Source organism: Lissotriton helveticus, chromosome 1_1 (assembly GCF_964261635.1).
Source record: "Lissotriton helveticus chromosome 1_1, aLisHel1.1, whole genome shotgun sequence".
Lineage (NCBI taxonomy): Eukaryota > Metazoa > Chordata > Amphibia > Caudata > Salamandridae > Lissotriton > Lissotriton helveticus.
This window is the reverse complement of record NC_136057.1, coordinates 574116862-574132470: the sequence shown is the minus strand read 5'-3', so window position 1 is coordinate 574132470 and position 15609 is coordinate 574116862. Positions and strand designations below refer to the sequence as shown.

Here is a 15609-nt window from a genome sequence, read left to right as displayed (position 1 = left end):
GACACTGGGGCTACTCGTTCGACTCTGAGATCAGCGGTAGTTCCAGACTTGCCAATGTCAGGGGAAACAATTCAAGTGGTAGGAGTCGCAAATAAAAGAATGACTAGTCCCTTGACAGAACCAGTGTCTGTGAAAATTGGAAACCACATGAACGAACATCAGTTTGTGGTTTGTGACTCGAGTCCGGTATGTCTGTTAGGTAGGGATTTGTTATGCAAATTGAATTGCACCATATACTGCACCCCACAAGGAGTGGAGGTACAGACTACCGACGATGATGCTACCTTTAAGGTGGCCAATTCAAAATTCTGTGTAGAACTATATCCTACTCTGACTGTAGAAGATCTTCCACAAGACTTAAGAGATGCAGTGGTGTCAGAGGTGTGGGATTTCACAGGAGAAGATATAGGATTGATTAAAGGGGTAGAACCGGTAAAAATTCTGGTAAAGCCAAATGTTGAGTTTCCAAGAACGCCTCAATACAAATTGTCCCAGGAAACGATTGCGGGAATAAAGCCTGTGATCGAGTCAATGATGCAGCAGGGAATACTGAAGGAAATCGTGGGCAGTCCTTGTAACTCCCCGATTATGGGTTTGCAGAAACCTAGCGGGAAGTTTAGGATAGTTCAGGATTTACGGAAAATTAACAACATAGTCGTTTCATGTTGTCCCGTGGTACCGAATCCATCAGTAATATTGTTTCAAATACCATGTCAAGCAGAATGGTTCACAGTGATAGATCTTTGTCAGGCTTTCTTTTCAATCCCATTGGATGAAGAGAGCAGGTACCTTTTTGCGTTTAAAATGGAAGATCGCGTTCTAACATGGTGTCGAATCCCACAAGGATTCACAGACAGTCCATCCATCTTTAATCAGTTGTTGAAGAAGAATCTTGAGAATCTAGTACTGCCACAGAACTCGGTTCTGGTACAGTACATAGATGACCTACTTGTTGCGTCAGAAACAGAGGAAGCTTGTAAAGTAGATTCAATTGCCTTACTGAATCATTTAGCTGAAAATGGACATAAGGTATCTCCGAGCAAGTTACAGTATTGTTTGACAGAAGTACAGTATCTAGGGCACAGGTTAGAAAAAGGGAAACGTAAGGTGTCCCCAGAGAGGATTGAGGCGATAATGAAAATGAATGCGCCTACAACACAGAGAGAAGTTAGAATGTTCCTAGGAATGGTGGGTTACTGCCGACAGTGGATAGTTAACTTTTCACTGAAAGCAAAGCCCTTACAGAAACTGACGCACAAGGAGGTGAGTGATCCGGTACCATGGGATGAAGAATGTCTGGTGGCGTTCTTACAGCTGAGAGACGATTTATGTCGTGCTCCGGCTCTGGGAATGCCAGATTATGAAAAGTCGTTTTCACTCTATTGCTGTGAGAGAGAGGGATGTGCTTTGTCAGTCTTGGCACAGACCCACGGTAATGCCCGTAGACCAGTTGCATATTTTTCGGCTACATTAGATCCAGTAGCCGCAGCGTTGCCCGGATGTCTCAAATCCGTTGCTGCAACGGGTGTCAGCATTGAAAGGAGCGAAAGTATTGTAATGGGACATCCAGTAGTGGTGTATGTACCACATTCAGTTGAATTGTTAATGACCAGGACGAAGACGCAGCATCTGACCAATAGTAGGCTCACGCGTTATGAGCAAGTTATACTTGCCGCAGAAAACGTGACTCTCAGGAGATGCTCTGTCTTGAATCCTGCTACTTTGATGCCATTACCTACTGTAATAGAAGGCGAAGGATGTGAAGACCACGATTGCCTTGATGTGACTGAACTATGCACGAAACCCAGACCAGATATTGTGGATGAGCCATTGTCTGACCCCGATGAAATTTACTTTGTTGATGGCTCATGTTTAAGGGACGATACTGGTCGGTTGAGAGCAGCTTATGCTGTTTGTACCATTACTGGAGTTGTGGAAGCCGCTTGCCTGGAAGGAGTACATTCCGCACAGGTAGCAGAGATTATTGCCCTAACTCGTGCCTGCATAGCAGGAAATGGAAAGAGAGTCACCATCTACACGGACAGCCAATATGGTTTCGGTGTGGTTCATGATTTCGGGCAGTTGTGGTCTCAGAGGGGTTACATGACCTCCTCTGGTTCGCCCATTCGAAATGGAGAATTTGTGCGATTGCTGATAGAAGCATTACAAGGTCCTGTTGATATTGCAGTAGTGAAGTGTGTAGCTCATACTAAGAATACAGATTTTGTGTCACAAGGTAATAGATATGCTGATGAAGTCGCACGCTATTGTGCGGAACAAAGTTATTCTTTCTCAAAGGTGGAAATAGAAGGTGCAGAAGAAAAGACAGAATTAAGTATGATGTTAGAAACTGTAGACACTTGGGAGGATTTAAGAATAATGCAGGAGAACGCACCTGAAAAAGAGAAAAAGTCATGGGAAATAGCAGGCTGTGTGCGAAGTGAAATGGATTTTTGGGTTTCAGCAGATGGGAGAGCTGTGTTACCTGAAGAATTAGCTAATCCCATGGCGAGAGAAATACATGGTCCAGTACATCTAGGAAGGGATGCTATGATGAGAGTTTTTAGGCAGACTTGGTATTGCCCGAAATTCAGAATAGCAGCAGAATCAGTATGTAAGCGATGTGTTACCTGCCAACAACTGAACGTAGGCAAACGAACACCAGTCACACTGAGTCACATTGGGAGGTCAGGGGGGCCTTTCAATAGAATGCAACTAGATTTCATCGAAATGCCAAGAGTCAATCGCCTTCGGTATGTGTTGGTGATTGTATGCGTATTTTCCAGATGGGTTGAGGCGTACCCTACACGTAGGTGCGATACACTCACAGTGGCTAAATTGCTGCTCAGGGAGTTGATACCGCGCTTCGGGGTGCCTGCCTCTTTGGAATCGGACAGAGGAAAACATTTTAACAGCGAAATAGTGAAGATGTTGTGCTCCACACTGAATATCGATCAAAAGCTGCATTGTAGTTATCGACCAGAAGCTTCAGGAATTGTGGAACAAGTGAATGGCACTTTGAAGAATAGATTGGCTAAAGTAGTGGCATCCACATCTTTGAGTTGGCCAGATGCTCTTCCATTGGTGCTCATGAGCATGCGCAGCACACCTGATAGGAGGACAGGTCTCTCTCCCCACGAGATCCTGATGGGGAGGGCCATGAGACTTCCTACAGTTCCAACTACTGCTCTATTGAATATTACAGATGATCTGATCTTGGATTATTGTAAAGGACTGTCTGACGCCATCCATTCTGTGTCCCTTCAGGTGCATGCGGCTGAAGTTCCAACAGCGAGGAACCTGTGTCATGACCTGAACCCAGGGGACTGGGTCCTGGTTAAAAAACACGTCCGGAAGAACTGCCTAGATGTTCGCTGGCGTGGGCCCTTTCAGGTAATCCTGATCACGAACACCGCGGTGAAGTGCGGGGGGCTGCCAAATTGGATCCATGCATCCCATACTAGAAGAGTTCCAGCACCTCTAGAAGGAACAGCTCCCATCCCAGACGAAAGCCCGGAAGTGGAAGAAGAGTCGCAAGAAGGGATTGAGGCAGCTGAGGGGGTGTCGGAAGAAGTTGGGAACGCATCGGATTCAGAAGAAGAGCGAAGGCAGGACGGCAGTGAGACAGAAGACGCAACTGAAGGAGAGAGCAGAAGTGAATACGACTCAGACTCAGATCCGTATCGGAGCGATCAAGAACCAAGTGGGAGGACAAGGAATAGGAGAATAAGGCTTGGAGCTGCCACTTGGCCAACAAGAAGAAGAAGGCTAAGTTTGAGGTCGGCCCAAGAAGAAACACTTACTCCTATATCCGAAGACTCAGATCCAGAAGAAGATATCCAGGATCAAGCCGAGGAGGGTCTTAGAAGATCAAGTAGGGTGCGAGTGCCTAGCAGAAGATACTCTACTCCCGACTGGACCTACCTTGTTGCAGATGTCTGGGAGACACAGAACAGGGAGGATCAGGGAAGTGGAACTGATCAGAACTGACCCGATCATCACAGTGCAAATAAAGTTTCTACTGCCAGGAGCGGAGACCGAAAGGTTGCTGACACTCAACATCGTTCATCCTGCTCTCCTGAGTGGAATAAGAAAATTGCTTTTAGAGACAGTTGAGTTTCCAGTTTGCTGTTCACGATATCCAATATTGGAGGGAACTCTTCTTCGTTTGGAAATGCTTGAACGAGTAGTAGAATTGCTAGGAGTGCTTATTGTTGTGGACTAAAACCATACTACGAATGTCTTCAAAGGGGTGCAGATCTGGAAAAGTGAAGAAAGTGATCTTGATTAGAACGGACCCCTTTGTAATTGTGGATATAGAACTGATAGTACCAGGATTGGAAATTGAAAAAACGCTAACTCTCAATTTCGTCCGTCCACTTGTCTTGAGCGAAATAAGGAGAATAATCCTAGAAAAGGTTGACTTTCCATGGTGTGGTACGAACTGTCCAGAACCTGAGGGAATGATACTTCGGATGGACATTTATGAAGAAGTAGTGTCACTCCTTGAGTCATACATAACTTCAGACGAAAATAAGACTTTTGAAAAGAAATTGTGAATTGTTGCAAGATAACCTAGCGCCGAGTGGAAGAAGAAAAGTGATAGGGGTTTCATTTTAGTGGATGGAGAAGGGCTAGGGTTGTCTATTTTCTACTGGACTTTGAACTGTTTTGCGGAAACAAATTGTCAAGCTTCCAAGTGTTCCAAGAAAGACATTGCAAGAGAGAAAGACTTTGTTTGAAAAAAAAGAGGAAGTGAATGCTAGAAGAAAGAAAACTACACTGTTTGAAAACATGGAGGCTGGCAACCCGAACCGCAGGGCAAAATGTATAGCTGTTACATTTTTAGGAGTAGTGGTTTCTCTTATAATTTTAGTGGTAACTGTTTCATTCCTAGCGGGACACGAAGGGGATGGAACCACAGTTAAGGAGGATAAGGGAGTGTCAACACCGAGAACTACCATTATTAAGGAGAAGGGAAACATCAATGAGAAAGACAAAGCGTTGTTAGATGCAGAAGTAAAAAGGTTACACATGGATGAATCACAGGGGAATTACAAGTCAAATGCTTATGCTAAGTTGCTTTATGAATATGTTGATGCCATGGAGGTAAAGGACTGCTATGTATGTATGCAGTTACCAATTTCGGTGGAGGAGGGTATCAAATACCATCATCTCCCGTTGACATATGGAATAACGTGCAGTTTATTGTTAAGTATGTTTTATGGACGAGACGGATTTGAGTATTACTTCTCGAATTTCGACTCGACATTGCCAGAGGTTCCGAATTTCAAGCATTTGAACAAATGGGACTACTACAAAAGCGAAGACAGGTTACACAAATGGTTTATTCCATGGAGAACGTTAGATACTTCACATGCTCGAAACAACAATCTGACTTGTCAAATATCAGAAGTTGAGAAAAAGTTTATAGCTCAGGTAGATACTAGATACAGAAAGCAGAAGGCATTGAAGGCATCAGGACAAGGAGAAACAGATTGGACCAAGGAGGAAAGGGCACAACAACGAAAAGGTAGTATTGGTCCAATTGCTTTGGATAAGGAGAAACGGGGGAAACTGTGCATTCACAGGAGTTACTCCTACTATGAAAACGTTTATGTAGGACAAGTAAATTGCGAACATGCTTTTCAATTGGAGTACTACTCTAAGAACTTCATGAAAGGGATGCAAGCAATACCAAATGTATATTTTGTATGTGGAAAATATGCCTATGTGAAGTTACCAGATAATTGGTACGGATCATGCTATCTGGCTGTTGTCTTCCCTAAAATATATCATGTTGAGAATTTAGACACGCCTAAGAAAGAAATATCAACTAGATGGAAGCGAGGGCTGGGTGCAGCAGAAGTAATCGGAGATGTAATAGGTGCTGCATTCCCTTTCTTAGGATTGATAATGAATGACATTAAGATCAGGAGGTTAGCTACAGTCGTAGATAGACTGTCTGCCAGTACTGCAAGATCCTTGATGCTGATAGAGGGGGAGATGCAATCGATTAGGGCAATGGTTCTTCAGAACCGACTTGCTTTAGATGTTCTGTTAGCAAAAGAGGGAGGAGTCTGTAGGGCCTTGAAGGTCCAGGAATGCTGTACTTACATTCCAGACAATTCAAAGCCTCTAGAGAAGTATATACAAAACATCACTGCCATACACTACGAAATTGAGGACCTGGCAAAGGTAAATGTGTGGGAAAAAGTAGGCCATGGAATGGGTAAAGTTGGAAGTTGGTTTGCCAACTTAGGAAAGGGTATCGTTTGGTACATATTGAAACCCATCATCATAGTAGTGATTTGTGTAATCACTTTGTGGGGTTTGGTGCGTTTGTATCAATGGTATAGAGCAAATAGGTTACAGAGAGCTATGAAGAAACAGGAAGAAGAGTTGACAGCGATGCAGGACACCCAATATAAGAGTCTGAAAGCATTAGAGAGTATGAAAAGAAGTGGTACTGTCCTGACTTCACTTTGAAGGTTCTACATTTTTAGTGTCAGGGTGATGATGACCCCTAAAGGTCATCAAAGGGGGGACTGAGAGAGCACAAGTTTGAAAAAATGTATAAGTACGCCATATTTACAAGCACGTAGTTAGTTAACATGTACTTTGCACCAGAGTGTTTATATTTAGAAGTGAAATACACAGAGTGTCTTATATTTAGAAGTGAAATACACAGAGTGTCTTATATTCAGTGGTGAAATGCATAGAATGTTTAAGTAGAGTAACAATAATCATAACTGTGTGAGATTAATGTAGAAATGTTTGGGATGAATATGAAAACCTCATGTTCTCATGTTAAAGGAATAATGTAAGAGTTGAATGTAACTCTAAAAACCCAGTATTTTGTGTAGGCCTCATGGCAATTCACAAGCAAATCTAAACGTGCTGCTAAAATAATGTGAGACAAGGTTGACATGGTTCTTTCAAAATGTACTATTGAACTTAGGGTTAAAAGTATGTGCTTTATAGATGTGTTATTTTAGAAACGTATGCTAGTTAAGAATGTTTGCCGTTTAAATCAAGTTAACGTTTTAAGAGTGCAGGAACCTGCTGCATGTAAATCAAGTAGGCCAGAGCCGATAATGTCATGTAGTTCAAATCGTCATGTGCTCGTTAGAGGAGAGGTCGTGAGGTGTCCAGTATGAAGCTCTGAGAGTGTTTTATGGCCTAAGATATGGTGAAGTCTGGAATTTGAGGCCCACTGCAGGAAGAGCTGTATGCAGGTGCGAGGGTCCTAATCAGCTCGAATGAAAGGGACTTTGTTCAGTGGCGCCTTGCGCAGGCCTGTAGGAGTTTCCAGGAATTTCAGGGGGTATCAGCGCACGGAAGAAGAAGCCTGGGAACCAAGGTCAACTTTAACGAGGGTCTTCAAGAGTACCATCATGGAGTTTGCCGCGCAAAGATGTACCACGTGAGGGGCGTCCCAAGGGGCGTTTCTATTGGAAATGTGATTTGGTATTAGGGAAAGTGACCCGGGAGGAAAGCAGAGCAGATGATTTTGGGAGCCTAAGGAAGCGGATGGGTAGGCAGATAGGCTGATCAGGAGAGACCCATTATCAGAGAAGAGACAAAGAGAAGTGCGTGATCTTCTTAGGAAATCACCACGGCTGACACCTAGAGGGTTAAGATCTTGCTAAGTAGGGATGTCATTTAGTGTAGTGTAGGGACAGACTAACTTTAATTTTCTTTTCTGTAATGACTTTGAGGTTGCAACTTGTATCCATTTTAGCAACCCTGATGGTATTCGAACTTGTACTTATTATTTTGTTCTTCAGACTCAGACTATTCAAGAAGTTCATGTTCATAGTGATTCCGATATACCTTTTGAATCTCATCTTGAGAAGTTTGTATCTTCAGTTATCTTTGACTTTATATTAAATCTTTAAAACTTAATTTTGGTCAGTGGTCATTTAGAGTGGTGTAAGTTCTTAAATTGATTGTTTATTGTGAGATTACCTTTTACTCAAGACAGGTACCAACGATTCAGTCGACAGGAAATGGGATTTGGTAAGATAATTAGTAACCAGTAATCCCGCGTTAGCACTGGAACAAGCATATTGTACTCCAACTGTCCACCCACATATTAACGACAGTGAAAAGAAGTTATGTGATACAACTGTTTCAACCCTTAGCGTTTAAATGCTGCGTTTGTGTAAATGAATGGAAGGAAATGAAATTTGAGAAAGCCACCAGGTACAGAAGCAGAACACAAATAAAACAGAAAAAAGCAAAATGCATAATGCCCCACATAAAATGTATATGTGCCCCCATTAACGTGCATGTGACAAAGAAAAATGAAACTGCAACATCAATGTTTTGCCTACCTCGGAGGGCCACGCAGCATGTGTTACCATTTATCTTACAAGGCGACCTGCCTCAATTGAGGCCAGTAAACAGCAACGAGGATGCTGGCGCCTGAGATACTGGGAGAGGAGCGGTGGGGTTGAAGTGGCAAGCGGAATGCCCCCGAGAGATGGAAATACCATCCAAAGTGGAGCAAGGGGGGAGGGTTAGGGAGGGAGTCCTGCGTTCTGTGATCGTCTAGCTTTTTGCAGGAACAATGCAGGCTCTGGGGCAGCAAGTACCTGGATGCAATAAAAGCACTGGGGAGGTGTAGCAAACAGAAGTGTTGGAATGATCTTTGTCAGCACCAAGAGGCAACACCCCCAATAATAATGCAACCTCCCACAGCCCCCATCTGGGAAGCAATCAGCAGGGCAGGCAGCAGCACAGGGACGCCCCTTTGAACCAGCAAGCAGCCTAATAGAATGCTCCAGGGGCATAAGATCTGGTGCAGCGGACTTCCTAAACAATTTGTTTTTGGTGAAGGGGAAAGATACGAAGATTACAAGCATTATCTTGCATATAGACATTCAAATGCAGTAGACTGAAGCACGAGTGGAGGAAATGAATATTGATATGGCTACCTCTACCTGGGAACACGATACATCGACATGCACGGTAGCCCTATTGTTCAGTGAGCCTGCCCTGACGGCACACTTTCCGTGCTGGATTATACAGCAAATTTTAATGAAATGATATGGTGTGAGCTTGGAAAGGCGGTGGGAGGGGAGGAGGTTGGACAAGGCAGCGTCCCCAGCACAGCTGCTGGGGACGCTGCCTTGTCCAAACCCCTCCCTCCCCCGACCTCCTTTCCATACTAACCTCAAAAGAACAATTAAACAGCTACAGTGTAAGGGAACTGTAGTTGGACAGTGCTCTTGAGTACAAAACAGAAGTGATGAATCAGGAGTGACAACCAATAAGGAGCAGCTGACGCAGGAGTCAACCAATGGAAAGCAGCAGGCGGAATTTCTCTCGGTATAGTGATTACAGCAGGTCTTGTAGACAGTGCGTGCGCGCTGCCAAGACTCGAACTAAAAATTAATTGAGAATTTAGAAAACACTGTGTTGTACGAAAATGAAAAAATATGGAAGTGTTACATTCGTGAAAACCCTGTTACGAATGCATAAAGTACAGCTCTGCAAATTAGTAAGGGGACGCAATCAAGGCAGGCCTGGGACAACAAAATAGCTTTAAGGGCTAATCAAGATATCGCAAATGCACATCATAAAACTTAAAAACACTTTCTGAGATTGACCAGTTGTAAAAAAGATTATATCTTACTTGTTTGAAGTGTGTTACTGCTTTAATAAGTGGAGATGGTGTTACCAAAATCACATCATCTGCTGGAAACTGAAGCGCAATCTTGAAAAAAAGCAGAGAACATGATTAATGGGTGAATTTATATATGAGGGATACATAAATCTACTCTTGTAATCAGAGGTAGGGATGGCTGATATATAACTTTGCAGACATATAAATAGATAATTTATTTGGCTAACAACAAACATCTGTTGTTCAACTCTGGTAGACCATTACAACCGTAGAAGCGTTAATCAGATTTTAATGAGTACTTGATAAGAGAGTGCATCTTCCAAACATCTACTGATATTTTTGATGTGCCAGTGCATCTGCAATTGAATAGATTAACATATTTGCATGTTCGTTTCTATATCAAAATAGAGACTTCTTGCTCTGTTAGCAATTTCATAAGATGTAGAATTTGCTGTAAGTCGACTGAGATGAAGGAGGTAAAGACAGGCTGAACAGGAAAAACGTTGGAGCTGACAACTAGGTAACTATGGACAGGAATGAGCTAGATGCAAAACGGTATTAAATAGCTCTTCATGACATGTTGATGCTGATGAGGCAAATTCTGACAGCCCAGGATTTCACAATTTGCACACAAACAAAACGCTAAATTGGCAGTTTTGTAAAAAGGCATAATTTGGAGAGTGTGATCTGATATTTTTACTTTGGGGTTGAGGCTGCCAAAGGGTAGTGAAAGCAGGGTCGGATGCTCCATTGGAGCGGAGAAGCTTTGCACCACATAAATTACCCCCAAAGATGAAAAATAAAATGTTAATTTATGACCATTTTTTGTCATCCTTCCGTCCTGAACCGCACAGGTGTGGTGCCGCTGCTGTGTGAAAAAAAATCATTCGAAGGCTTGTGAAAACATAATTTAAAGATAATTTTTGCTTCACAATTCCCAACTTTTGGCAAAAGAGGACATTTTGTGGCCAGAGATGTAAAGAGATTTCAAATTTTGAGTTATCTTGATGAGGACCACCCAATCTTTTTTTTTTTTCAATCTACTGTGCCGGGCTAAAGGACAAAACCAAAGATGTGACAATTTATCTAGCAGCAGTGTCTGTTGGGTTAATTATATGATCTCCTAGTAAAACTGTCTTCTTTCTTGTATCTTTTGATGTACACTTCAATTATATGCAGAATGGCACTATTGAACTGGGAAACTGGTGAATCGCTATGGATAATTTTAAATGTGCTTTTTTTTTTTAAAATCAGAGCAACCTGAGTGTGTACATTTCAGCACTTCATTATATCTATTTAAAGAAATATTGGCTTATTTTAATTTTTTTTTTCTGCAGAGTTTTATATGGCACAAACTTGACCCGAAGGTATCAGGTATCGGAGTGCTTTACACGAGCATCGGTTGCATTACATCATTGCTTAAAAAGAGAAACTAGTTAAGTGAACACATTACCTCTTGCATACATTTATTACCCAAGAGAATCCCTAACACCATCTGCATTATACTACTTCGTGTCTCCTGATAACGATCATGTTGCAAAAATAAAAAATTGCCTTTTTCATCAGTCTCATTAAAGCATTAAATGGTAGTGGCATGTAAGCATGTTAAGTGTTTTGAAGCTATAGTAATATGACAGCATGCTGCAAATAACAAAAATAAATAAATAAATAAGAGATATTGGGTCACATGTATCAAAACGTTTACATTTGTAAACGGTGCAAATCGGTAATTCCGTCCGTTTGTGAATGCAAAATAGCCTTTCAAGATGTACAAATGACTTGTTAGTCGAAAATGTAGGTAATCGCAAAAATTGTGATTACCAAAAATTGTGACTCTATATAGGGAACCGCATCTTGCGATTACCTTAGCAGCGGTACCAAGCCTTTTCTAAATGTAAACTGCATTTAGGAAATGCTATTAACATCGACTCCAAGTCAATAATAACCATGTGCCAATTGTGAAAAGTGCCATGTAGCGCACACATACATGTGCAAATTCTTTGGGGGAGGTGCTTCAGGGGTGCCTTAGGCCCAAGGGCACCCTTGGTATTGCAATACCTAATTTGCAATTACCCATTAGGTAATCGCAAATTGGGCGATGCAAAACCATCCGCACCTATGGGCCTTTAGGCCCATAGGAACGAATGGAGTAGTATTACCTAATAGCGATTACCTAATTGCGATTACGAATTCTTAGCAATCTCTATTAAGTGATGGCTATTTTCTGATGCTGACCTTCAGCAGGAGCTTTGCCGTGAGGGAAACGGCCCGTCGCTTTTCCACCCGTGACAGCCATGAGGGGAACTGCTTGGAGGACCAATCAGCGTGCAGTGAGGGGACCAGCTGGAAACTACTCTGCCCAGCAGGCTTAGGCAAATGCTACTGCTGCTGCACTGCGTGCCCGTAGGTGCAATAAAATCCACACCGGGCACCTGGGGCAGCGGGACGCTGACTTCAGCAGGAGCTTTGCCATGAGGGCAACGGCCCGTCGCTTCCCCGCTCGTGACAGCCGTGAGGGGAAGGGATTTGAGGACCCATTAACGCGACGTGAGGGAACAGCTGGAAACTATTCTCCCCAGCAGGCTTGGGCGCCTGCTACTGAGGCTGCACTGCGCGCCCGGAATCTACTCCCTATGTAGTAGTCTTGGGGAATGTCCCACCTTTCTCACAAGGGGTTGGCGAAAACTATGGGCAGCTGTTTAACAAACTTACACTCTGGTTTACACATAACACCATCGTGGGTGCCCGTGTGGCGAAAAATATTCTTATGGCTCCCTGAGTGAGTTGGATTGGGAGTTCGCAAAAAATGGGTTTGGGGGAATGCGTCATAGTAAACTTTGACAACCCCCATATTGCTGGCAGGATCTTATCTAGGGACACTAGTTGTGCTCCCTCTTCTGGATCTGTAATCAAGACTCTCCCCTTGGGTTTTTTCTACAAACCAGTTTCATCTAATGAGATGTTTGATAACATCCCAAGGTCATTTTCCCGAGGAGGGTGGCAAAACAGATTAGCACCTAGGCAGCAGCCTATCTCTATGGCCCACTCATCCTCTGCAAAAGATGGGCAGTTTGGTGTTGAACCCACACCAGACTCAAATAACAGATTCGCAGTATTACCTGGGTTAGAGGAGTGCGACTGACTAGGGAGTCCAACGTCTTCCGAGATTTTACCTGCTATATTTATTCAGTTCCCACCTGAGGTTGTAGAGAGGCCCACAGGGGAGAAATCGAACAATTTTCTATCTTGGAACATCGCATGGCTGGAAAACAAGCTCCAAGACCCATTTTAAATAGGAGGGGGGTGGGCGCACACTGCCTCAGACTCCAGCACTCAGTTTGTCCCGATGCATCATAATAAATCCAGTGCATGATAACACTTTCTTCGGTGTCATGCTTTAGTTTTTCACCCTTGTTGGTGCAGCCAGTGCTTTGTATCTCTAGACATGTGTTTCAGGATAATTGTCCTTCTTCAGTAGAGAGCAACACTTTTTTGGGGGTGCTGGAGATGCTGCCCAAAGTCTTCTCAGGTCTCAGTACCACTCGTGGGCGCAGGTGCATCAACCAGAGCTCGTCAGCTCGTTAGCTCAAGGGGGCCTTTTTAAATAGGAGGGGGGTGGGCGCACAATGCCTCACACTCCAGCACTCAGTTTGCCCCGGTGCATCATAATAAATGCAGTGCATGATAAGACTTTCTTCGGTGTCAGGCTTTAGTTTTTCACGCTTGTTGGTGCAGCCAGTGCTGTGTATCTCTAGACATGTGTTTCAGGATAATTGTCCTTCTTCAGTAGAGAGCAACAATTTTTTGGGGGTGCTGGAGATGCTGCCCAAACTTCCAAAACCCACTTTGGGTATAATTTGTGAAACAATTCTCGGTAATCAGCCTGCAAGAAACATGGGCAGTGGATTGCGACCTGCTATTGGAAGGGTATAAGGGCTTTCTTTGTCCCAGCCATTCCCTCTGCGAGTGGAAGACCCAAGGGTGGACTAGCTGTATATATATCTGTGGCTATTGCCTGCCAGATCCAGGTCGTGCCAAACTTTAACCCAGGAATTCTTGCGTTATCAGTAAAAAGGGAAGAAACCAGATGGGGCCTCATTAACTTCCATAATTCGGTGGCCTGACCTCAGGGTGTTTGTAACATTATTACCGTGGGAAATTTCATAAGACAATCCTTGGTCTCTATCCTACATAATCTTTTGGTTTCTGGTGATGTTAATATACATCCTTGTGGTAACCCTACTTTATCCAGTATTTCTGAGTTAGGATGTCCTCGTATGAGGGGGGGTTTATTTTGAACCATGCCATGGGGGAATCAACGTATAACATGATAAATGAATTAGACATGGTGATCTTGATATCTTTAAACGCCCCACATACCAAATTTTCCGTGTCAACCTTTAAAGGGCACGGGAAGGGGTCGTTTATAATTTTAATTTCCTCCTCTTTGCAATTTTTATTTCATGGTTTTATCATAATGGAGAGTGAATTTAGTGACCACAATCCACTATCCACTATGTGTTCATATGTTGGGCCCATTATCTGATGTCTCACAGAGGGGTATATTAAGACCGACTGATGGCAATGGAAGACTTAAATGGTCTCAGATTTCCCCAGATAAATCCTACAGCAAAGTAAAAGTTTTCTGTGCCACTGAGCTAGCATGTTGTACAGCTATAGGCTCCTCCCCTAAAGAGATTATGGGTGCATACGAACTAATAGCGCATGAGGCTGGTGAAATCTTAAGTGATCCCGCCAGTAGAACTGTCACCCATGGCCCTAGATGGTTCGACTCTAACTGTTTTAAGTCTGCTAAGAAGCTGAGGGAAGCTCTGTCAGCCAAACCAAGGAGCAAAACTTGTCGTAAAGAATATAAGTTAGCTCTGGTTAAACGGAAGGGTGACCTGAAGGAGGAGGCATGGAGGGAATTGATTGCCGTTAGCTAGGAATAGCTCCAGGTTTTGGAGCGTTGTGAATCAACCATTCCTCTGTCAGGAAGGGGGGGTTAGATTCATACATCACTGAGGAGGAGTGGGTGCTTCATTTTCAATCCATGTTTGACTGCCCACGGAGCACAGCTGCCAAGGGAGTCGGGTCGTAAATGACCCGCCAATAATCTTCGAAAAGGATGAGGTTATAGCTGGTATTGAAGGGCTATCCATTAACAAAGCACCGGGCCAAGATGGAATTCCTCCAGACTTATTTAAGTCCACCCCCCGGTTTTGGGCACCAATTCTAGTGGCTGTGTTTAACGCAGCGGCAAAAATTGGGTGTTCTCAATCATGGTCTTCCTCCACCATAGTCCCTGTCTTTAAGAAAGGAGATAGAAATAGCACCCACTGCTACAGGCCCATATCTCTCATTGACTCAGTGGTGAAGGTGGTAGGACGTATCCTCTTGCAGAGATCATCAACTTGGGTCGAGGAGGAAGAGATCTTGTTGGATGTCCAGTATGAATTCCGGTCGGGCCGCAATACCACTGCTTAGTGCCTCAACTTATATATGATACTGAGTAAATATACTGTGGCACGTTCCGGTACTATCTATCTTGCCTTCATGCACTTGTCCTCCGCATTTGATTGCATTAACAGACCTAAATTGTGGCAGTCCATGAGGGCAAAGGGGGTGGATAACAATATTGTCAATTTTTTTAGAAGACCTGCACAAATTAACTAAGGCTAATGTCAGGTTCTCCCAGGATCTTCGGTTTACCAGGGACCTTGAGATTAAGAGGGGTGTATGGCAAGACTGCATTTTGGCCCCATTTTTGTTTAATTTTTACATCAAAGACCTGGAGACTGAATTAAGAGCAACTGAAGTGCATTCCCGTCCTGTTATATGAGAACGACGCAGTGCTTATATATAGGACGGCATTAGGTCTGCAATCCCTTCTAACAGCATTTTCTAGTTTCAAGTCTGATCGGGACCTAACAATTAATAATTCCAAATCTTATGTAATGGAAGTGGGGCAACAA

The 15609-nt window shown here is 43.4% G+C and overlaps 1 protein-coding gene across 3 annotated transcripts in view; it reads right to left on the bottom strand.

Moving 5' to 3' along the window:
- Positions 1-15609, bottom strand: part of PYROXD1 (pyridine nucleotide-disulphide oxidoreductase domain 1) — a 328561-nt gene that overhangs the window by 212985 nt on the left and 99967 nt on the right. For all 3 annotated transcript variants that reach the window (XM_078674061.1, XM_078674062.1, XM_078674063.1), the window contains exon 2: positions 9644-9724. In XM_078674061.1, the coding sequence (XP_078530187.1) occupies positions 9644-9724 (81 nt within the window). The remainder of the gene's footprint in view (positions 1-9643; positions 9725-15609) is intronic.